Below are 24,304 nucleotides of genomic sequence, written 5' to 3' on the forward strand. Positions count from 1 at the left end.
ATTTATTTATTTATCTGATTGGTGTTTTACGCCGTAATCAAGAATATTTCACTTATACGACAGCGGCCAGCATTATGGTGAGAGAAAACCAGCACAGCCCGGGGGAAACCCACAACCCTCCGCAGGTTGCTGCAAGCCCTTCCCACGTACGGTCTGAGAGGAAGCCAGCATGAGCTGGACTTGAACTCACAGCGACCTCACTGGTGATGGATGTATGTACAATATAACATTATATTTCTGCGAGTCGATCACTCTAACATTATACACCTATGTACAGAAGCTTCAGCTAAAGCAGTAACTCGCATGCCACTACAGACCAAGCAAATGGGAAGCTGTTCATGAGTTGTACGTGTGCACTATGACACTTCAGTTTAGTAGCAAAGCTACCAAAGAGCCCGCCTGTAGAAGACACAATGTATGCAAAACTTCAGTTCAATAAATGAAGTACTGAATTTTAAAATTTGGTACTTAATATGCACACAGTGCTTCAGCAATGGAACATCCCCATCTGTGTCACTGTACTATACATGTATGCAAAACCTCAGTTCAATACATGCAGTACTTTTTGAAATACCACCCTCTAACATTTCCTTTAACAAGGATTCTAATACACAATATACCAATTTGGAAATTTTGTAATTTATGGCATTTAATATGCTCACAGTGAATTAACGATAGACCATCCCAATATGACATAAGCTATGCCTGTACTTTGCACAAGCGAGCTAAAAACATGGTGTAACCAATACTTTACAAGCAGAAATGGTTCAGCTAATTTATCAAGAAGAAAAACATGGAAGAGTGGTAAAACAAAAACAGCTGCCAGAGAAAGTGTTTTAAATGTACTGGTGTTATATGATGGTACTAAGATTTTCATCACAAATGTGAACAGATATTTTTATCTTTCGTTGCAGCTTCAATGGTCAGCGTATCTCAAAGAATGTAGGCCTTCTACAACCACAACAACAAATGGGCATACCAGTACAATGAAATCGGTATCTAATACGCAACAAATAGCTCTTGATGAGATCGGGTGACTGCATATGAACGATCATCCAACTTCTTTTCTCCTCTTACACATACAACAGAACAATGTACAACAAAATATTTACCTACAACTTAAATCAGGGCAACACCTTAGACTTATGTTCATATTAACTATGAAAGTATATTTTTCTGGTGGTTCATGCCACGATCTTCGTTTATCATTTTCAGTCGGATAAAAAATGGAACCCAATGGATGGGTAGTATGTGACCTATTCAGTCTACACTGTAGCAGAACAAGACCCGGAACAAGATAATCAAAAATCTCTAAATTACCATTAAATTGTCATCCTAATACCTGAATGAACCTCAATAGGGGAATTCCGAGCCTGAACTATTTTTAAAGTATCGCCCTCAAAACTCCTTCGGCACAATGCAACCTGCCAGAATTGTCAGGCAACTCCTTTTGATTACAATAATTATAATATGGGCATTAGAAAAGAAAGTTTCCTAAAAAGGTAGAGTAGATGAAGACAACTGAGGAACGGAACATCTGTGAACTTTTGACCTTTAGCAACAAAAGAGTTTCATCCCAAAACTCCCCCAGTACACGATGTGGATTTCTAAGGGATACAGAGCCAAGCCTCATTGGCTGGCAACAAAGATAACAGATCCTGGGTTTAAGTGTCTATCAAACTAAGGTCACAAACTGTACACAATGAATATAAAATCTACAGAAACTAAAATCTAAATTTAGACTGAGCTTTGCCTACTTGATTCTGCACTGAATTAAATCAGCAGTGATTCTGAATATCTTTCAGATCCCTAATATTGGTTGTTTCCTATAAATAATGCGTTTGAATATCTGCATTGGATCAGATCTGGGATCAAATTACACAAAGCTAATTTTATAACTGAAACTGAGTTACAATTGAAAAACTTTGCTATAATTTCATACTCAATAGTTCAAACTAATATTGGTTCCTCGTAACATAGCACTTACTTGAGTGTCATAAATTTACACTGATGTTTTAACTTCAGTCTTGCTATGTGGAATAGGCCTTGGCCTGCTTGAGTCAGCTAACTTACCTGACTTAAACATAGGGTAAAGGCATGGAACAGGACACTCCTGGGCAATGGTAAAAAAACACTGAATATTCTCTCTACATATAGTTGTTAGCTGAAATCTAATGGATTTTGAAGAATATGAATGCAGGCTCACCCACGAGTGATAGGCACCTTTCCTGCATGCTTCATTTATTGGTTAAGAAAAATCAAGCCTATCACAGCCAAGGAATTTCAGACATACGTCTGGTAGGTTCCAACACCTTTTGTTTTGTTTCATAAATAAAACACTTTATATGTAAAAACTGATTTTCAATAACAAATTCAAGCCCAGAGCCAGATAATACTTCCTCCCCTATGGGGAGCTTGAGGCCAAATGGTCACATTTGGACAGGGCCCGTGTTATTTTTCAGGGGAAGAAAAGGAACTTCAGGTTTACATAATATATTACAAATTTGCTGATTAATAATTTATCTGAAAATCTGAAGTCTCTCGATTTTACCCTGTGTGTACATCACAGACTACATTGTATCAGATCCAGAAAATGTAAGGACATTAATTCCTTGAGATTCTACCTATGAATATTTTACGCTTTAAAGCATATTAACAGTTTAGGTTTATTGTGAGCCAGCGTAAGTTTATAGCTCAACCCTAATAAACGTCAAACTAAACACAATACAAGTTTAGGTTTCTGTGGGCTTGTATTCACAATGATGTCCATGTCCTGACTTCACCCCAACACAGGTCATCGCATCTTACTGGCTCTTCCCGACTCTGACGAACCATGTGCCACAGGCCTCTCACGTTCTTTTTGATATTCCATCTCTATCTTTGCATTGACCTTCTCCCAGTCTACCTCCACCTACATCAAACAAACCACATCAACATTATTAAGAAACAAGCATTCTGAAAATATTGCTTTCGCAACATATATATCCTACAGATCTCCAGACTTGACCCATCAGAATAATATCTCTGTGTATATGCATGCCAAATTCCACAACAGAACAACAATAGGTGCAATTTTGCCACAAACCGACAAAATGGCCCAAAAAACTTGAAATTGGTCTGAAACCCATCATAGTGAAGCCATGTCAGTGTCAATTCAATATGGAAAAAGTCCGGAAAGCTGTTTCTTGATAAACTGACAGACAAGAGATAAATTCTCGAACTAGTACTGGGCCCATAACAAGGTGTTCAGCCCAACACAATTTAAGGATTATAATAGAATATAAATTGAACATTCATACTTTTTACGTATCTGTACAAAAAGAAAATGAATATTAGAACAGATACAAAACTGTGTCCATGTAGTCCTGCTTATTAACATGAAGTACATGTACTTGTTCACCTGTAAAAACAGTGTCTCCTCTTTAATACTAAAATTCTTCAAACCTTTTCGCATGTTTGCAAGGTGTTTATTCAACCATATTCTGAAGGTATTATTCTATGCTGACAGATAAAATTATCGTTTTTTTCATGCCCTGAAATTGGCCAATGCAACCAATGTAGTTTTGTCTCCAAAATCAAATGGAAAATGTGTATAAATTGCACTGAAAATGACTCTTTTCATATGTGAAAAGGTGAAGGAATTAAAACAACTAAATTAATCCCATGACTGGACACATACCTGGCCATTTAATAGTTCAAAGCTGAACTCAGGTTTTACTGTTAACATGCACAAACTATTTTGGAAAACAAAAAATGAGTTTATTCATTGAACCCGCTACAGTGACATGCAGAGGAAATTCTGCTTTAGCTGGGAACTAACATGTCACGTGTGGAGATATGAGATTAAATCTCTGTCTCACCACTGCGGTAAAGCCTTCAACAACAACAAACGTAAATAAAGGATACGTGAAAAGGTACCATAAAATGGAGAGTGAAAATTTTTCTCCTCTAATGCTGAGGCATATGTTTTCATGCATATGTATGTTTTCCGCCAATTGTCGGAAAAGCCTAGCGCCCCAAATATGGGCTCTGACCCTCAAAAACAAAGTTGTTTTGACAGCTATATTTATTGGCATCATCACATCAGACTATTTGAGTTTCTTAGCTGACAAAGACTGGGGAGTGAGGAAAACTCTCATTTAAAGCCACACAACAAGCTCAGAAGCTTTTTTCGTAATTTCATGTGTTATGCCACATCGTGAACTCATCGTGAATTACGAAACGAAAACCTAGTGTTTCATGTATCCTTAAGCCTGATGATCATGTGACATACCCCTTCACTGTATTGCAGGAACCTCTTATTGGTCTCTCTCTTGTCAAAGTTCTCCAGGTAGCGTGCTCTAAAGCCAAGCACAGTGTCCACATGTGTTTTGTGTTTGACCGCCAGCTCGAGTGCTCTGAAACAGTAACAGTAACGAGATGGAGGAGTTTTAGCCAAACCCAGCTGGTCTGATATTCAAGTCACCCACCTGTCCCAGTTGTACAGTTGTACATTCAGTAGAATTTCCCTCAACACCAGTCACATTCAGTCACCCACCTGTCCCAGTTGTACAGTTGTACATTCAGTAGGCTGGCTCTACACACCAGTTACATTCAGTCACCCACCTGTCCCAGTTGTACAATCAGTAGGGTTTCCCTAAAGAAACCAGTCACATTCAGTCACCCACCTGTCCCAGTTGTACCGTTGTACATTCAGTAGGTTTGCTCTACACACCAGTTACATTCAGTCACCCACCTGTCCCAGTTGTACAATCAGTAGGATTGCCCCAAACACCAGTCACATTCACATCACACATTGACTTTCAGTCATCCACCTGTCCCAGTTGTACAATTGTACATTTAGTAGGATTGCTCTAAACACCAGTCACATTCACAGCACACACTGACCTTTGGTCACCCACCTGTCCTAGCTGTACAGATGTACATTAAGTAGGATTGCCCCAAACACCAGTCACATTCACACCACACATTAACCTTCAGTCACCCACCTGTTCCAGTTGTACAACTGTACATTCAGTAAGATTGCTCTAAACACCAGTCACATTCACAGCACACACTGACCTTTGGTCACCCACCTGTCCTAGCTGTACAGCTGTACATTAAGTAGGATTGCCCCAAACACCAGTCACATTCATATCGCACATTAACCTGCAGTCACCCACCTGTTCCAGTTGTACAACTGTACATTCAGTAAGATTGCTCTAAACACCAGTCACATTCACAGCACACACTGACCTTTGGTCACCCACCTGTCCTAGCTGTACAGCTGTACATTAAGTAGGATTGCCCCAAACACCAGTCACATTCATATCGCACATTAACCTGCAGTCACCCACCTGTCCTACCTGTTCCAGTTGTACATTCAGTAGGCTTGCTCTAAACACCAGTCACATCCAGTCACCCACCTGTTCCAGTTGTACATTCAGTAGAATTGCCCTAAACACCTGTCACCCACCTGTCCCAGTTGTACATACAGTAGGTTTTCCCTAAACACCAGTCACATTCACATCACACATTAACCTTCAGTCACCCACCTGTCCCAGTTGTACAGTTGTACATTCAGTAGAATTGCCCTAAACACCAGCCCAGCCTGTAAAAGGATAGCCTCAGCATCCAGAGGGTTCCCACACAGCAGAGCCATCTCTGCATTCCTAGCCTCCTTCACAGGTATTTCCTTGATATTGATGATATACTGCACTTTGCTGGCCTGAGGAAATGATAATAAATAATAGTTATAGAACAGAAATTATTAATAAACAAATGCTGTTGAATTCAAAGTTCTAGGTGATAGGATACAGAAATATATGGTGTCACTAACCTCTGTATCACACTTGTTTCAAGATAGTTATAACAGTATTGGAAGTTAAATTAATTTTTAAAAATGGTACCTTGTAGTAGTAAGGTCTAATAAGCACTGATGTGAATAGTTATTCACTGCTTGTAAGAGGACTCTAACAAACAAACAAGCCGTTCCCATCTGGCATGGTACATGTAGCTCTCTAGGGTGGAGGGACCAGACAAACTAAGTTGTGAGTTCAAGTCTCACTTGAGCCAGTCTTTTCACTGGTCTCGAGACAGTTATTTCACTGTCGGAAATTCAATATACACTGATGTATTCCCTGATGATGAGGGCAACAGCTTGATATACTATGATGCCTTTTGGACACCTGGGCTGCTATGGCCTAGTGGCTAGCATGCTGGCTACCTCTCCGGGCCATACGTGGTAAGGTCTGTAAGCAGCGTGCGGATGGTTGTGGGTTTCCCCCGGGCTGTGCCAGCATTCTTCCCGTCATAATGCTGGTTGTCGTCTTAAAAGTGAAATATTCTTAAGTACGATGTAGAAAAACAAACAAATAAACCACAAAAAAAATATCTGATACCTAAGCTCAAAAAGTTTCAGTTCACAAAGCAAAAGTTGAATTGCTTACAATGGAATGCATCCTAAATGAATAAACTCACAACAGAACCTCCCCCCATTTAGTAATGGTAAATGTGGCAAAAAAAAAAAAAAAAATAAATAAAAAACAGAAGAAAAGAACATTCTGGGCTTTTCTCACAACATTCTGGGCACAGAGCAGTGACTGTGGCATTGATTTTTTTTTTTTTTTTTTTTTTTTTTGATTGGTGTTTTACGCCGTACTCAAGAATATTTCACTTATACGACAGCAGCCAGCATTATGGTGGGTGGAAACCGGGCACAGCCCGGGGGAAACCCACGACCATCCGCAGGTTGCTGGCCAACCTTCCCACTTACAGCCGGAGAGGAAGCCAGCATAAGCTGGACTTGAACTCACAGCGACCGCATTGGTGAGAGGCTCCTGGGTCATTACGCTGCGCTAGGGCGCTAACCGACTGAGCCACGGAGGCCCCCTGTGGCATTGAAAGTTGGATTCAAACTCGTAGTCGTTTTCGTATGACTGAAAAATTGTTAAGTACGATGTTAAACCCCAAGCACATGTACTCAAACTCGAAGACTCTGCCAGTTATTCCCCTGCCCTCTGTCTTACCTCACATATAGCAGCATAAGCAACCTCTGCTGTGGCCAGGTCTTTAGCATATGAAGCCATGGCAGCCAGGCACGCCCACAACACATCATCCTGGTGATCAAAAACTTAACAGTTAGGAATTAAATTGATGTATTTGATGAACGTTTCATACACCAGACAAAATGACTTTCATTCCAGTCTGTGTGCTAGCAAAAAAAAGGTTAATAAACATTAACTTGATTTACACATGTTTGCAAACAATAGTTTACAAACAGAACAGGAACCTCCTGCAGTTTCATGGCTTCCAAACAGTCTTCACAACTTGTTTTCAGCTTCTGCTAGAGTGCTGATCAGTTTTGGGACAACAATGTTTGTAAAAGTCATGAATAAATGGTGAGCTTTCTGTGGTACTGTTTTTTTTTTACAGGGTACTTTGTTCGGATGACCTTTTCCTTTATGACATTTATTTACCTCTAATAATGCACTTTTGGGTCAAAAATAACATCGTTCTCATGAAGAAGGTTTGAAGGAAGTCACAAAAAGTCGCCACAGTGCAGGAAAAGTACTCATTACAATTCAAAATGTTGTTGGAAGACCAAATAACCTTTTCCTATTAACCGTGTGAAATTTGGTCACCTTTGTTTTTAGATTAGTATGTACTTACAATACTTTCGTCGTCATATGACTGAAAAATTGTTGAGAACGACGTTAAACCCCAAGCACTCACTCACTCACTTACAATACTAAAAATATGTGGTGTCTGGATGCACCATACAATATGCTTTCTATTTCTTAATTACTAGTAATTGATTTTTTGCAGTGCCACCTACTCAAAAATTAATACATTACTACATCTAAAACAAATGGAAGTACTTTCCCTTTGTCTATCTACATGCAACAGACAAGTGAGCCATGCCTAAAACTGTTTCAAAATTTGGGCTTTACCATTTTCCTACACAAAACGGTAAATAAATTATAAAACATCCAATGAATACTTTTGTGGAATTATGTAGGGTACTATATGTAATACTCTAACAACATGAACAAAACATATTACCCTAATTTCTCAGCCTTTACACATAGGAAAGAGCAACTTTCAGGGCAATTTACACACACACACTCATCAATTTGATTTTGAAGACAAACCTACATTGGTTGGATTGACCAGTGTCCTGTCTTTACAAAAAGTATAATTTTATCAGTCAACACAGAAAAATGCAGTGAGAATATGCTTGAATAAAGACCTTACAAACATGTGAAAATGTTGAAGGATTGCAGTAAGCTGTGTCTGAGTTTGAAAAAAAATTCCGACAATAAATTTCTGCATGTACAATGTATATTCTCCAGTTGGCGTGTACATATATTCTTGAATTGGAACATATATTGCGTAATTAACAAACCCTCTTTCCAGAAGTGGACACTTTCCATTACTGGACAATTAATAATTCACCATACAAGCCTACACAAATTACGTCTTCCCTCTCTAAAAAGCATTTCAATTGCCCTTTTATTTGATTTTTATCTTTATTCATCAGACTGGAATTAGAAGCAGGATGCTATCACTGAAACACTCAGCACTTAATAGCATGCATAGCAGTAGAGCTACACATAATTACCAGACTCACTGAATGTAGATAGACTGACAAGGATGTACAGACGGGCACTTCTTAAAGGTGTCAAATTGCAAAATTAATCTTCCACCTTTTACAAGATGACTGCCACTTTCATGATAATTAAATATTAACAGTTCTATCACGCTCTCACTTTCTTTCTGTCCAAGTACACTCTTTAAAAAGAAACAGCAAAGCACCGTTTTCTGCTGACAGTAAAAGAACCAGTCCAAGTAAGCCGTTGCAATTTTCATGACTTTCTGTATATTTTGACACATTCTGATAAGATCATACCTTAGACACATCCATATTTCAAACAATTTAAGAACTTAAGGAAAAAGTTTTTGAATATATGTTTTTCCTTTTATATATATATATATATATATATATATATATATATATATATATATATATTCTTTATAATACTTCTGATGGCTGGTATGTTTGTAAACTTGATAAAATCACAAACTAATTATTTAACAGATTTTAAAATTTTTTGAAAAGCTATGTCATCAGATGATTTTCAGCCACTTTGTTTGATGATCAGATGAAGACAAAAACTAACATAGACCACACACTATTCTATCTTTGCAACCTGGTCACATACCAAAAGAAATCTACAGTATTTGTAACCATGACAATCGGATCTGTATTTGGTTTGTCTGTCTGTTGGGTGGTCAATGTTTGACGTCCTATCATTTAACTTGAGCCATTCAGTTTACAAAAGATCTGAGTGTACAGTGACATTGACCTTCAGCATTAGTTGACACCAAAAAGCATGTGAACAGGAAAATGTAAAATCTTGATAGAAAGCGTACATGAACAAAAAAAAAAAACAACAGAAAACAAATAAAAAAACCAAAAAAAAAAACCACCCACACACAGAGAAGAGAATGAAAACCTATGGCCAAGTCCAACAGTAACTCTCCAGTAAGTAAATCACTTCATATTATGGCACACAATTTTTGCCAGGTATCAAGAAACACCCCGGCCAAAATCACAGCTAAAGCAAGCCAGATATAACACATGCCTTCTTGTCCAAGACTGAGTGGCCTTCCAGGAGAACCCATTAGATAAAGTGGCAAGCATGGCACAGTGTTCACGTGGCTATGGAACTGCGTTGATCTTTTGGCAGGACATAAGCATAGTTTTACCTTGACAAAGCGACACAGTCTGACAGCATCGCTCCAGCGGGCTGAGGACACATAGTCATGGAGGATGGCTGGGTAAGGGGAGACTAATGTGCTGACAAGTGAACCCTCTGCACGACGAATGATCAAGTGATTACCTACGAAGTTCACAAGCTGGGGATTCTTCCCAAATTCACTGGAGAAAGAGAGAAACAAAAATCTGATGCTAATTCACTTTGGCACAAGTCTATTCCTTTTAACACCTTAAAATTAGGGACAAAAGTACATTCCAGCTTTTCAAGAAGAATACTTTCATCAGTATCATAGTTGACTACTGTCTTCTTGCGTACAGCGTAAATGTGGTTAAATTTAGAAAGTATGTTTTAGCGATTTTTTTTAACTCAAACAATGTTTTACCTATTACGAAACACACACACTTTTTTAGAATGCATGTTTGATAACTTGAACATTTTTCAAAATAAATACATAGCATTTATATATATATACATAAGACATCACACGGTGGTTTGCTAAACTATTTTACCTTGCATCTTTGACAAACAGTGTCTTTGGCAGAATGTCTTTGTCGACGTAGACAGCATTAGGATAATACCAAACAGTAAACTTGTTATCTGTCAGGGCTGAGAGCATGTTTGTGCTGTCATTCCAGCTCAAGGAATGCACCATCGTACCTGTATATGTACAACACAGATTGACTGACTGATTGACGGACAGAATGCATGTTTGTGCTGTCAACTGTATAAATACAAGATTGACTGATTGATCAAATGCGTGTTTGTGCTGTCATTCCATATCAGGGAATGCACCACCATACCTGTATATGTACAAGATAGATTGATAGAAAACATCTTTGTGATTTCATCTGCATAAATTCAAAATTGATTGATTGATTGATCGAATGCATGGTTGTGCGGTTATTCCAGCTCAGGGAACTGTACCAGTATAAAAAGGATATTGATTGACTGTGTCACTAACAAGCAAACAAAGCGAATACCATATATCACATAACATTACGACAAAGCTATACTTAGTTGATTTAATATTTTCCCTTGAAAAAGAAAACTGATTGTTTTTGAGCCTGATCTCTCTCTGCACAAGAAGAACAGAAACACGAGGGCACCACATGAAGATTGTGAATTGTGAGAAATACATGTACACAGCCGTGGAAAAAAAAGAAATTTAGATATATTTGAACTTATTATGGAAAATGAAAACGTAAAACGAAAAATAAATCCGTGTTTCTTGGAAACGCCTGTGTTTCATTCTGACCTAGTTTGATGATTTTCCTGTCCGTGCCGAATACCCTGACAGAGGTGATGTACAGGTCTCTGTTCTTGTCCACGATCACAAGTCGTCTCTCGTTGGAGGTGCCACACTGGTCCAGAGCTATCTCCATCACCTCTAACTGACAACAACATACAACTTGTACGATTACTTTGGTTTTCATTTATCACTTTCAGAGTTGACAAATTAACTTGATGGATTCAACAAGTTTTGAATTTCTGAACCGTCCATTTTAAAAACCATGTGAGATGCTGTTAGTGTCTTACTCTTTTTTTCCCTTATTAAAATAATTTAAAGGGCTTCTGATCCTTGCTCAACACCCCGTCCCTGAATTTAATTAATGGCAATGGAAATGGGTTGAGGAAACTATCCACCTTTGACAAGTTAGTGACAAACTTTCAAACTCACTTTAATACTGACTTGCAAGCCATGTTGGTAGAACAAATGCCCCATGTGTGCCGTTGGTTGCTTACTGTCACAACAACAGTCACTGACAAGGAGCGCTTAAGGACTTCTGCCATGGTTCTCAGGATAACTAGCACATGTATTACCTCATCTTGGTTTTCTATGGTGTGGCCAACTTCCTTCATCCAAACACATTTACACAAAACACCAATCACATGAATATCATTTTAGACATCTTATGAAACTTATGAAAAATGACCTCAATATACATATGTTGTACTTAACCCTTTTTCATATGTGTGTATATATACTGTGTGTTCTTGTGGCAGGGCAAGTTCATGCTGCCAAGGTGCTGCCACCACTGAGGCATCTTGCTGAAGACACCACACATCATACAGCAACAAGTACCATTTATAAAGTTTTTGGTGTGACCCAACCCAGGTTTGATCCCAATCTCCAGACTTCGAGGAAAATTCTGTAACCATTGACAAACTCTCTACTGAAGGAATCTTACTGGTTTCTGTAACTAGGAGTAAAATGTTACCTTATGCGTAATCTTCCCGTCTCCTACAGCTTTCCCAGTCAATGCCTCAAATAGGTATATCACTGCAACAACACAAGACACATCATAAATAATGTCAACTGCATGAGCAAACAGACTACTGCAAGTCCTCAAACCTTTTCCATGTTTGTAGGGTGTTTATTTAACCAAATTCTGAGGGCATTATTCTGTGTAGACTGATAAAATTATACTTTTTGTGAAGCCCTGAAACTGGCCAATCCAACCAATGTAGTTATGTCTCCAAACACAAATAAATATCATATGAATAAATTGCACTGAAAGTTGCTCTTTCATATACAAAAAGGTTGAGGAATAGGGTACACATGTGAATTTCATATACTTGCTGACAATGGTACGCCGTTAAAATTGTGAAGATATTACATCATTTTTGTGACAACAAGCTTCAACAGCGTCATATCACAGTGAGTACACAATATATACGTCAGATGGAAATGCAGCACGCAACATACTTGGCGTAGAGAAACACAAATCTTATGACATGGAAACTCCACTTTACGTTGCATTTCAAGGCAGTGCAATGTGTTACACAAGGAAAATCCGTCGCCACATATGTCGCCGAACAATGTGTTACACAAGGAAAATCTGTCGCCACATATGTCGCCGAACAATGTGTTACACAAGGAAAATCTGTCGCCACATATGTCGCCGAACAATGTGTTACACAAGGAAAATCTGTCGCCACATATGTCGCCGAACAATGTGTTACACAAGGAAAATCTGTCGCCACATATGTCGCCGAACAATGTGTTACACAAGAAAAATCTGTCGCCACATATGTCGCCGAACTTCTGGAATGATTCATCCACAACACGCCTTCAAATGAAAAGATGTGAAAGGAGTCCTTATTGTTGACATTAACTGTTAACTCTAAGGTTGGCAATCAACCGTAGAGAGGATCCTTATGTGGAACTACATACAAGGGGAAGCTGAAATGTTCTTGGCTATGTTCTATGTTTGTTAAAGGTGGAGAAAACATAAAAATGATGATGAAAGTTCAGATGAAAGAGCGCAAAAAGTTATTCCTAAATGTGGTCTTCAATATTTTTTCAAATTTTTCCTTAAAAAGAAAAAGGCACTTGAAAATAATTTTTGTATGGTGGGTATTTGGGACCACCTTTTGGTATTTAAAGTCTTTGTTTAATAATGTCATAAATGAGGATGTAATACAGGTTTATTAAAAATTTTTGCACTGGAATTTGTTCTTTTCAGCTTACAAATGTATTAAACCTCAATTTGGATCATATTTATATTTTTAATATCTTCATAAATATTATCATAATTTAGGTTAAATGCATGTTTCGAGATAAACAACAAATTTACATTCAAATAAATTTATTAGACAAGCATCACATCATTATTTAGGACGTTGTTATGCAACAACGATAAATACCAAAAGCTGGTCCCAAATACCCACCATACAAAAATATTTTCAAATACCCTTTTCTCTTCAAAAAAAAAAAAAAATCCAAAAACTTAATAAAAGCTCATATTTGGAAATAAGTTTTGATGCTCTTTCATCTGATTTTGGCATCATTTTTTATGTTTCCTTCTCCTTTAATGCTACTTGAGCACCTCCCTATCTACTGGCTTATACAATTGAATATAGTACCAGTCACTGAGATGATTACACTTTGAGTAACTGAACAAGAAACATCGCCCTGTCTGAACATCAGGCTGAGAATATTTCAGCCTTCCTTGGTTTGGTGAAACTCTGTGTAAGAAATAATAAATAAGAAAGATTTATGCTCACCTTTCTCATCAGTTTTATCCCTGATGGCCACAGTGTCATTGCTGAGAGAGATAGTCTGAGCGTTGAGCGTGTTGGCACGGAGGGTTGGATATTTAGGGGTGGACACCAGACGGCCATCATATGTGTATACATAAACGCCTGCACCGTCCACCATCAGGAAGTGTCTACAAGTAGTGCCATGTACATTTGTATGCAAGAAAAGTATAAACACATAGCACATCAGACAGACATCATATGTGTATACATAAACACCTGCACCATCCACCATCAAGAAGTGTCTAAAGGTAGTGTCATGTACATTTGTATGCAAGAAAAGTATAAACACATAGCACATCAGACAGACATCATATGTGTATACATAAACGCCTGCACCGTCCACCATCAGGAAGTGTCTAAAGGTAGTGTCATGTACATTTGTATGCAAGAAAAGTATAAACACATAGCACATCAGACAGACATCATACGTGTATACATAAACGCCTGCACCGTCCACCATCAAGAAGCGTCTAAAGGTAGTGTCATGTACATTTGTATGCAAGAAAAGTATAAACACATAGCACATCAGACAGACATCATATGTGTATACATACACGCCTGCACCGTCCACCATAAAGAAGTGTCTAAAGGTAGTGTCATGTACATTTGTATGCAAGAAAAGTATAAACACATAGCACATCAGACAGACATCATATGTGTATACATACACGCCTGCACCGTCCACCATAAAGAAGTGTCTAAAGGTAGTGTCATGTACATTTGTATGCAAGAAAAGTATAAACACATAGCACATCAGACAGACATCATATGTGTATACATACACGCCTGCACCGTCCACCATCAAGAAGTGTCTAAAGGTAGTGTCATGTACATTTGTATGCAAGAAAAGTATAAACACATAGCACATCAGACAGACATCATATGTGTATACATACACGCCTGCACTGTCCACCATCAGGAAGTGTCTACAAGTAGTGTCATGTACATTTGTATGCAAGAAAAGTATAAACACATAGCACATCAGGCGGATGTAATATGTGTATACATACACGCCTGCACTGTCCACCATAGGGAATGTTTACAACTATATGTTGTCATGTATGAAGTTTTGAAGCCTTTGGTATGACCAGACTTGGGTTTGATCCATGTATGTAGGCTAACTGACACAACAGGCAGCAAAAACGAGCACATGCATACACACAACCACTTTCGCAACAAACAGGTAGTGTTCACCACAGAATTACACTGTCCTGTGTTGATTATAGAAAAGTGTCCCAGTTTTACTCCCCTCGAGTATATTGGCTTTTGTCACCGCACTAAAAAATATTTCACTTACACCGCGGCGCCAGCATTATGGTGGGAGGTAACTGGTCGAGCATGGGGGAAACCACAACCATCTGGTTCCCTATGTTATTTATTTATTTATTTGATTGGTGTTTTCTTGTACTCAAGAATATTTCACTTATACAATGGCGGGAGGCATTACTGTGGTAGGAAACTGGGCAAAGCCAAGGAAAAACCCATGACCATCCTCAGGTTGTTGCAAACCTTCCCGCATGACTGGAGAGGAATCTTTGTAGCATGTGGGTACAACTTACTTCTCTGCTTGCAGAATCAGTGTGACATTTCCTTCTCTCAGGTCAAAGATCATGGGTGTGTTCCAGTTACGAACTCTACAACAGGAAACATCAAATCAGGAATAGTTCAGAAGTTCTCTTCATGTAAGTGGAAACTATGTGTATTAAACATCTTGATTAATGTAATGTTGTACATTGATTTGATCCTTAAATATATACTGTACTGTAAGTCTCTAACCTTTCTGAATATGGTATTATTCTGTGTAGATAGACAAAATTACACTTTCAGTGATACCCGGAAATTGGCCGAGCCAAGCAATGTGGATATGAGACCAAAGGCAAGTTAAAAGGGTCCATGAAGTGCACTGAAAGTTGCTCCTTTGTATGCGAAAAGGTTGAGAAATTAGGTACATATTTTGAAAAAACAGTATTAAAATTGGAATGGGTTTGTGTGGTATGATGAGTGTCTACAGACTCTGAGGAAAAAAGTAGGCTTGGCCTGAATTAACCAAGTTATGCCTCTGTGGCTAATAAAACGGGTGTAGAATCGAGCCATAGAGACAATCAGGGTCTAGCGTAGACACTGTAATGTGATCCCTTACGAGTAGACATAGCACTGGGCTGACGTGGCTACTATCAGGTGTCCAAATGACAGGGAGGTCTTGATGACACGATCCCTGAAGTCCAGCTTCTCCTCAGCATTATTCATGACATTCCGGGCCAGGATCCTCTTGTTTCCCGCCAGAGTCACCTCAAAGTTTTTCCACTCCAGACGCCTGAGGAAGAAATTGACAATAAAGCAAAGAGGGCTATTTCATTTTATTAAAGCTTATTGATTTTATTTTATTGGGGTGTTATGCCATACTCAAGAATATTTCACTTATATGACGGCAGCCAGCATTGGTGTGGAGGAAATCAGGGAGAGCCCTGCGGAAACCTACGACCATCCGCAGGTTGCTAGCAAATCTTCCCACAGATGGCCGGAGTGTAAGTGAACAGGGAGTCTCCTGGGTAAACACGGTGCTGGCATGCTAACCCTCTCAACCAACACAGGCCCCTATTTGATTTATTAAAGCTTATTTATCAGACATAATGCAATGTGATATTTAATATTGAAAAATCAAGTATTTTTAGGGAGTTGTCCCAAAGTGAACTCATTTTTAAAGGAATTTCAAGATATCAAAAACATTGCAGCAAAACTTACACACTTTCACAGATTTCTAAGACAGTTGGGAAAATGTCTATCGCTTGACCTATCCATCAACTCAATATAATTCCTGAAACCTTGTCTTTTGGTGTCTGTTATCAGTTATCTATTATAGCAGTCACACCCACCTCTCTACAATATTGGCAATGATGACCTGTCCGTTACCACAAGCCCCGCCCACTTGTGTACCATCACTAGACCAGGCCAGGGCAAATATACTGCCGGTCGTTGGTTTCTCTAATGCATAGGACCACTGAAAAACATGTAAGATCAACTGATGTCTTGGGTATAATGTCGTAATGTTGGGGCATTTCAAAGTGAATTAATGTTCTCTCCTTAGGCTGGCTAAGTACACATAAGATCACACAGCTGCTGCTTCAGATTAATCAAACCAAGGAATTATGAGGCTGGGCTTCTTAAGAGCAAAGCTGGCATAAATTGCTGAATCCATCGCGTCCTCCATCTTTAACACCCTGTAATTTCTGCTAGGGGTGTGATGCCTCTCAGCCAATGAGGGTCGTTAAAACTGCTGGCTTGTTGGTGTAAACTCGGAACCTACATTCAACATTCCGGTTTCCCGATCGTGAAGCAGAAGAGTTCAAGTGGAAGAGGTCTACCGGAAATGTACGAACTGCACTTCGGCGGTTTCCGACGGCATTTCTCCTCCTAACACGGAAGACTTCAGGACTAGTTCTTAGGCAAAATGGAGTCGCCCACAGCAGATTTTGGCCCTGTCTTTATGTATAAATTATCAACTTGAGGTACATATTAGATTTTTTTATGGTATGCACCTGCGAGGAAATGCATGCTCTTTTCAATGGTATTTGACTGATATTTAAATTTTCTTTTCCTTTAGGCACTGAGGTGGTAAACAAATGACCACATCAAGTGGCCCAGGGGAGACAACTGCCAAGTAGAAGACATGTTTCTCTTAAATTTCCTCTGCAATATGTGACGATGCAAAAACATTGTCACTTAATCAAGGCAATAAAACCATGTTGTAATTCTCAAAACAAAAAATTCCTATGCATCATCCTTCAGAAAATATTCTTCATTTCACCCTATTTGGCTAGTGTTAGCATGTTTTAAATGTTGTATATTACAACAAACCAGTTCTCAATTCAAAAAGTGTTTCACTTTAATACTTAGTAATGTTTGTTAAATATTTTTGTTTAAATAAGTTTAAAATCCTTCAAGTACATGTAGTAACACAACATTTTATCAGGAGACCTCTTGAAGTCGTTTATTGGATTATTATTTTATGGATTATTATTAATATTCCTTAAGTTTTTATCTCAAAAACTGGTAAAGGTAGCAAAACCAAACTTTACATTTTTAATAATGAACACATGAAGCGTTTACCCATCATTTGATGCATTCATTCTAAGATTTAAAAGAAAACATTTAAACATCACGTTAAAGGCCATTCTGTGCTGAATCCAAATATGGTCTCCATTATTTTTGGCATTTTTCTTCACAGCGATAAAAATGGAAATTAAGGCTGAATTATTATGGTGGACTTTTTGGACCATAATAAAGCACTCTGACATCAAAGGCTTTTTTTTTTGTTTTGGCAGCTAACCTTGCTGTAACTGTTAGACTCTCACATTTAATACGGATACAGTTATTCCACTATATATAGCAGAAATATAGCAATCAGTAGATGTGTAGCAGGTAAACTCAATCAGTGACATCACTGTGCTTCAGTTTGTTCAATACGGTTCAAAATGTCCACCCTAGCACCTCACTATTTATTTCCATTTTGATCACTGGAATAAATGCCAAATTATAATGAAAACTATATTTGAAATCAAAATACCTTCTTAGATGATGCACATTTTAGTTAAAATGTGATCTGAACAACAAAACTGGTTTCAAACCTGTGACTTTTGCCATAGATCCATGAGATATGAAACTTTGGCCAAACAACACTTACCCCTGCCTTGTCACACAGCCTGAGTGTGTTGAAGGAGCCAATGGCAAACAGTTCCCCATCTGGCGTCCAGGCCACGGATGTTATGGGGTACTCATGGGCTGAGCTAGTGTACAACACACGACCATATGTGTCCCAGACCTACATGAAACAACAACAACATGGGTAAAGAGACTTCCAATTTTTACTGTGAGAAGGAACAGACTTCCCTTTTTTTATAATAAGCAAAAAATTTACCTTAAAGATACCTTATAGATAGCTAATGGAATAATAATCCATCAAGGATATTTTGTTTCTATGTTCATAGAAAATTTTCTTCAACTTTTTAGTCTGTGAAATAGGAAGTTAAAATTCTTACATAAGCAAACATAACAAAATGCAGTGTGATAACTGGCTACTAACCTTGTACCTACAATCCTCTGCTCCAGACAGTATCAAGTTGTTACCTGGGTTCCAGTCTATGTTCAGAATCACACCTTCATGGGCTTTCCACTAGCAGAAGAAAATGTAACATAAGGAATGTACATGAAATGAAAGCATGAAGGACTTAATAATATTGGGGAACACTGATAAGTGAAAATGAAGGCTATATATACATGTACAGATATGTACCTGAATGAATGTGATTGGCAATAATGAATACCAAAATTTTTTAACCCATATGTAGGAAGAGTAAGAGAACAGGACTGACACCATTTTAGTTTGGTACAATTGTGAAATGATGTCAGCACAAATTAGGCAGATAGGACCTGACAAAATACAATTTTGCTTGAATGATGTCAAAAACACTGTCAACTGAGTGTGGTTTGGACTATATGTGAGGGCTGGTCAATGTGTTGTCTTCCTGCTTCATAACACCAGGCAAAATATTCGGAAAATATTGTTCTCATACCATCCTCCAAAAAATGCAAACCAGGCGTTGATAATGATAATGTAAGAAAGTAATTCAGATTATCTCAACTCTTATAAAATTTTACGCTTGGCTTAACACACAAAGGCTTCAGAACTGGAGTAGCTCTTAGAGAGTGTGAAAGTACCACCATACATGACTCACCACAGTGGGTTTGGAGTTGGCCTGCAGAGGTTTGATCACCAACTGTCTTCCATTCGTGAACAGTACCTGATCTGAGTTAGGTCCCCAGGACACAGCATACACTGGCATACCTGGTGTAAAGAGGTAGACAAATATATGAACAACACCTGAGTTAGGTCCCCAGGATACAGCATACACCAGCACACTTGGTGTAAAGAGGTAGACAAATATATGAACAGCACCTGAGTTAGGTGTCCAGGATACAGCATACACCGGCATACCTGGTGTAAAGAGGTAGACAAATATATGAACAACACCTGAGTTAGGTGACCAGGATACAGCATACACCAGCACACTTGGTGTAAAGAGGTAGACAAATATATGAACAGCACCTGAGTTAGGTGGCCAGGATACAGCATACACCGGCATACCTGGTGTAAAGAGGTAGACAAATATATGAACAACACCTGAGTTAGGTGGCCAGGATACAGCATACACCGGCATACCTGGTGTAAAGAGGTAGACAAATATATGAACAACACCTGAGTTAGGTGGCCAGGATACAGCATACACCGGCATACCTGGTGTAAAGAGGTAGACAAATATATGAACAACACCTGAGTTAGGTGGCCAGGATACAGCATACACCGGCATACCTGGTGTAAAGAGGTAGACAAATATATGAACAACAGCTGAGTTAGGTGGCCAGGACACAGCATACACCGGCATACCTGGTGTAAAGAGGTAGACAAATATATGAACAACAGCTGAGTTAGGTGGCCAGGACACAGCATACACTGGCATACCTGGTGTAAAGAGGTAGACAAATATATGAACAACGCCTGAGTTAGGTGGCCAGGACACAGCATACACTGGCATACCTGGTGTAAAGAGGTAGACAAATATATGAACAACACCTGAGTTAGGTGGCCAGGACACAGCATACACTGGCATACCTGGTGTAAAGAGGTAGACAAATATATGAACAACACCTGAGTTAGGTGGCCACGACACAGCATACACTTGGTGTAAAGAGGTAGACAAATACATGAACAACACCTGATCTAAGTGTCTGTCTTCTCTTGGTTGAAACTCTTTAAACTCTTTAACATCACTTCCCACACAAGCTTATGAATACCGTGAAGAAATTCTTATTCTGATAATCGCAGAATACTTACTTTATAACAGAAAGTCTAATTTTCATCTGCTAAATGAAAATATGCAGATCTGTGAACTCCTTTCGGACAAGTTGTTTTGATTATGAGAAAAATGAAATATTACTAATAGGTATTTTAACTCACTATTCTGTGCCAGTGTGTTCCTTAGCATTCCACTTCTTGACCAGATTTTCACCTGGCCATCCTCCCCAGCTGTAACACAAACAAACAGAACATAAACATAGACATCACACCTCCATCATAATTCAGTGAAAGAACTTCAACTCCATTTTTTTTATAGATTATATTACATGTATTTTAATTTTAGGATGCACTGTAAAGTTCATCAACTCAGAAACTTTGCATATGGTAGATGATAACTGAGTTAATGGCAGTTTTATTCCATGGGAAAACAATGAAAATTCTGTCAACTATTATGAAAATAGCAGAACCCAGCCCACATTGTGGGTGTGCCTCTGTCAGCCAGTGAGAGACCTGCACAAGTTTTTCATGCATGACTTGCAAACTGAATAAACTGGTCACTAGCTATCCCAGGTCACACACTCTTTATCAATGCATAGCAAGCCTGTTACATGCTTTTTAGTGTAGTGGCTCACTATCTTCACAGATGTGTCAGTTCCAAACAGGCATATGATATAACACATTCTCAGTCTGGTTGACCCAGAGGATAGAGTTAAACACACACCTGTGACAATATCACTACCATCATGACTCCACTTCCCACAGAGTACTGCCCCCTTGTGCGCTTCAACCTTCTTCTCCAGGCGACCTCCCTTACTGATCAGGTGAAAACTACCTACGAGGTCAAAGGTCAAGAGGTCAGACGAATGTAGTATCACTCAGTATTGATACAGGCAGAGGTAACATTTTAAATCTTGCATATCTCAGGCACCTACAATCAGTTGTGCCGTATGTTTGAAATGTGCTACCAGACATTTTCCACACTGGTTTTGAATTCAGAATCATTATCAGAGTTCTTAAAGTGTCAGAACTGAGACTATATTCACTCATATAACAAAACATACGACTTCCCAATTCTACATTTAAATACCACTTTAAACACTTCAGGTTTGATGTGATCAAAAGGCGTTTAATGCGTAACTCACAACCCAAATATGTTTAACTCAATATACTTGAAGGCAGCCGTCAAATCTGTTTCTTAAGTGTGACAAAATGCCAGGTCTTTTCCAAGGTAGACTCAAACAGGCAAGCTTTCTGGTCAGGTGTGTGGCTTGATTAAGCTGTATAATTTTTACTTGTAATTAAAGCTGTCAGTTTAAAGATTTATATACAGTAATTCCTCAACATTTTCGCATATGAAAGAGCTACATTCAGTGCAATTTATGTGCACATTTAATATGATTTTGAAGAAAAAAACTATATTGGTCATGTAGGCCAATTTCAGGGTTTCACAAAAAGCATAATATTATCAGTCTACACAGGATAATGCTTTCTGAATATGCTTGAATTAACACCTTGCAAACATACAAATAGGCTCATGAATTATAGTATATGTGAACAACACAAAAATATGAAAATGTTTCCACTTGGGATCAGAAGCTTTTCGCCCACTAAACCCATTTGACAGGTTAAAAAACAGCACGAATGCCATCCCTTGCCTTCAATACTACATACTATATCATGTACATTGCATAAATTTGTAGATCACAAATCAGCACACATGCATCCATACCATCAGCTGATGTTAAGATGAAGACATCAGATGTCCCTTTCTTACTGCCCCCTGAACCTTTAGGACTCCACTGTATACTGGTGGGGAATACCTCAGGGGGCAGTTTCATCAGGGTTGTTGTCTCACTGGTCAAAAGGTTCCATTTCAAGATTTTGAAATCGTCAGCTGCTGTGTAGAGTTCATCAGGGGATGTCCATCCCACACCGCTGACCAGTTCTGAGTGTGAGGTCAGTTAAGGAATAACCCTATCCAATGTTAAATTTCTCATTTCCTTTTTATGAATGTTTTTAACCCCTATGCTATTCATGTGAAAACATTTGCTAAATTTACAGAAAATTTTACCCGAAAAATTTCAGTTGGCAGGTGTTACACCTGATATGAAAACCTTTCATGTACAGGCTTTTAAAGGAGAGCCAACTTGTAAAATGAAATTTCCCTGGACTGTCAATTAATATCAATGCCTTCATAAATTTCAGACCAATATTTTCAGGGTATGCTGATGTCAGAAAGTTTTCACACAAATCTTGGTTAATAATAAAAATAGCACAACAATAAAAGGCTCAGAATAATAATGATGAAACAGCCAATATATGCAATATACATGAAAATGATACCAAGCCATCAATAATTAAGATTTATCTAATTTATACAATAGAATGGACTAAACATGCATATCTCTTCTTTTTCTCATACACATGTATAAATTATGATGTAAAACAATCCTCAGGTGTCCATCTATAGCACCCCACCTGCACCTTTTGAAAATATTACATTTTGTACCACTAAACAGCAAAAGATATGTAAGTGAAATAAACAAATAATTTGATGTTGCTATTGTCAGTAATGTCATAAACTGTGGACAGGGTGCCCTAGAGGTTTGTGGTTGTATGGAGTAAAATTTATTTATTTCCTCTTTTAAGCCATACTCAAGAATATTTCACTTGTACGACAGCAACCAGCATTATGGTGGGAGGAAAACGGGGAAACACATGACCATCCACAGGCTGCCAGCAGACCTTCCCAGAGGAAGCCAGCATGAGCTGGACAAAATCACAGCGACCACATTGGTGAGAGTCTCAAGCATTGGTTATTTTTTCTGTATACCTACTAAGTCAAGCATACACGTACCAATCAAGAGCAATTCTCATCAACAATGTTCCAGTCGACATCTTTTTTTGCCTTCATTTCCAAAAGAGTTTTAATGATTAAGCCATTAACATCAACAAAATGTGGAAACACTTCCTTCTGAGATAATTAAATTATACACCATTGCAAACTGAACTGAAAATGACTATTTAATAGCTCGCATATTCTCTCAGCTCAATGAAGATTCCAGGCCCTCTGCTCTCCTCTTCTTCTCATCATGTGAATCTTTACGTGTGTTTTCCACCTCACAGCAGCAAAGCATTTGTGAAAACACTGCGTGCTAAAGTGCCAATATTAATTCAAGATACATGTCAGTTGTCTGCAATGCTCTTCGCTGTGATAAATTTGTTATACCAGAGTATTGCATCGGTATAATGCCTAATATTTTTTTCGATAAGATCAATATTTTCACAAGTCATAAGAGCAAGAAGAAATATTTTATCATTGAGGCGAAATATGAGGCCGTATACTCACAGATGTAAAAACGTATTGATGCACACATGTTCAACACGTTGGTATAACTTATAATATCAATCATATTCAATTTACAACAACAACAAATGCAACACAGCACACATGGACAATGTTTGTCGTTCAAGGATATGTTTTGGCTCTTTCTGTAAAGTAGTTTCGAACCTCATCTTGCTCTGTATTTTCCCTTTGAGACAGTTATTTTAGAATGGCTTTCATTCGCCAGCAGAGTTTACAAACGATCCTTGTCAATTTGTTTGTCGGCTGCTAACAGAGGAATGTCAACCGGAACTTACCCCA

The 24,304-nt window shown here is 38.4% G+C and overlaps 1 protein-coding gene across 1 annotated transcript; it reads right to left on the reverse strand.

The window, feature by feature from the left end:
- Positions 1-24,277, reverse strand: LOC135479089 (intraflagellar transport protein 80 homolog). The gene is made up of 19 exons (XM_064758811.1): positions 24,137-24,277; positions 22,388-22,608; positions 21,380-21,490; positions 20,818-20,886; positions 19,538-19,647; positions 18,886-18,975; positions 18,487-18,624; positions 16,679-16,803; positions 15,946-16,119; positions 15,365-15,439; positions 13,770-13,933; positions 11,981-12,042; positions 11,017-11,152; positions 10,271-10,418; positions 9,751-9,922; positions 7,008-7,097; positions 5,535-5,707; positions 4,274-4,397; positions 1-2,911 (listed from the first exon to the last, which is right to left on the reverse strand). Exons 1-19 carry the CDS (start codon positions 24,172-24,174, stop codon positions 2,795-2,797), a joined length of 2,337 nt encoding a protein of 778 aa, XP_064614881.1. The 5' UTR covers positions 24,175-24,277; the 3' UTR covers positions 1-2,794.
- Between the last annotated feature and the right edge of the window lie 27 nt (positions 24,278-24,304).

The sequence above is a fragment of the Liolophura sinensis genome, chromosome 12 (genome assembly GCF_032854445.1).
Source record: "Liolophura sinensis isolate JHLJ2023 chromosome 12, CUHK_Ljap_v2, whole genome shotgun sequence".
In the NCBI taxonomy this organism is placed as follows: Eukaryota; Metazoa; Mollusca; class Polyplacophora; order Chitonida; family Chitonidae; genus Liolophura; species Liolophura sinensis.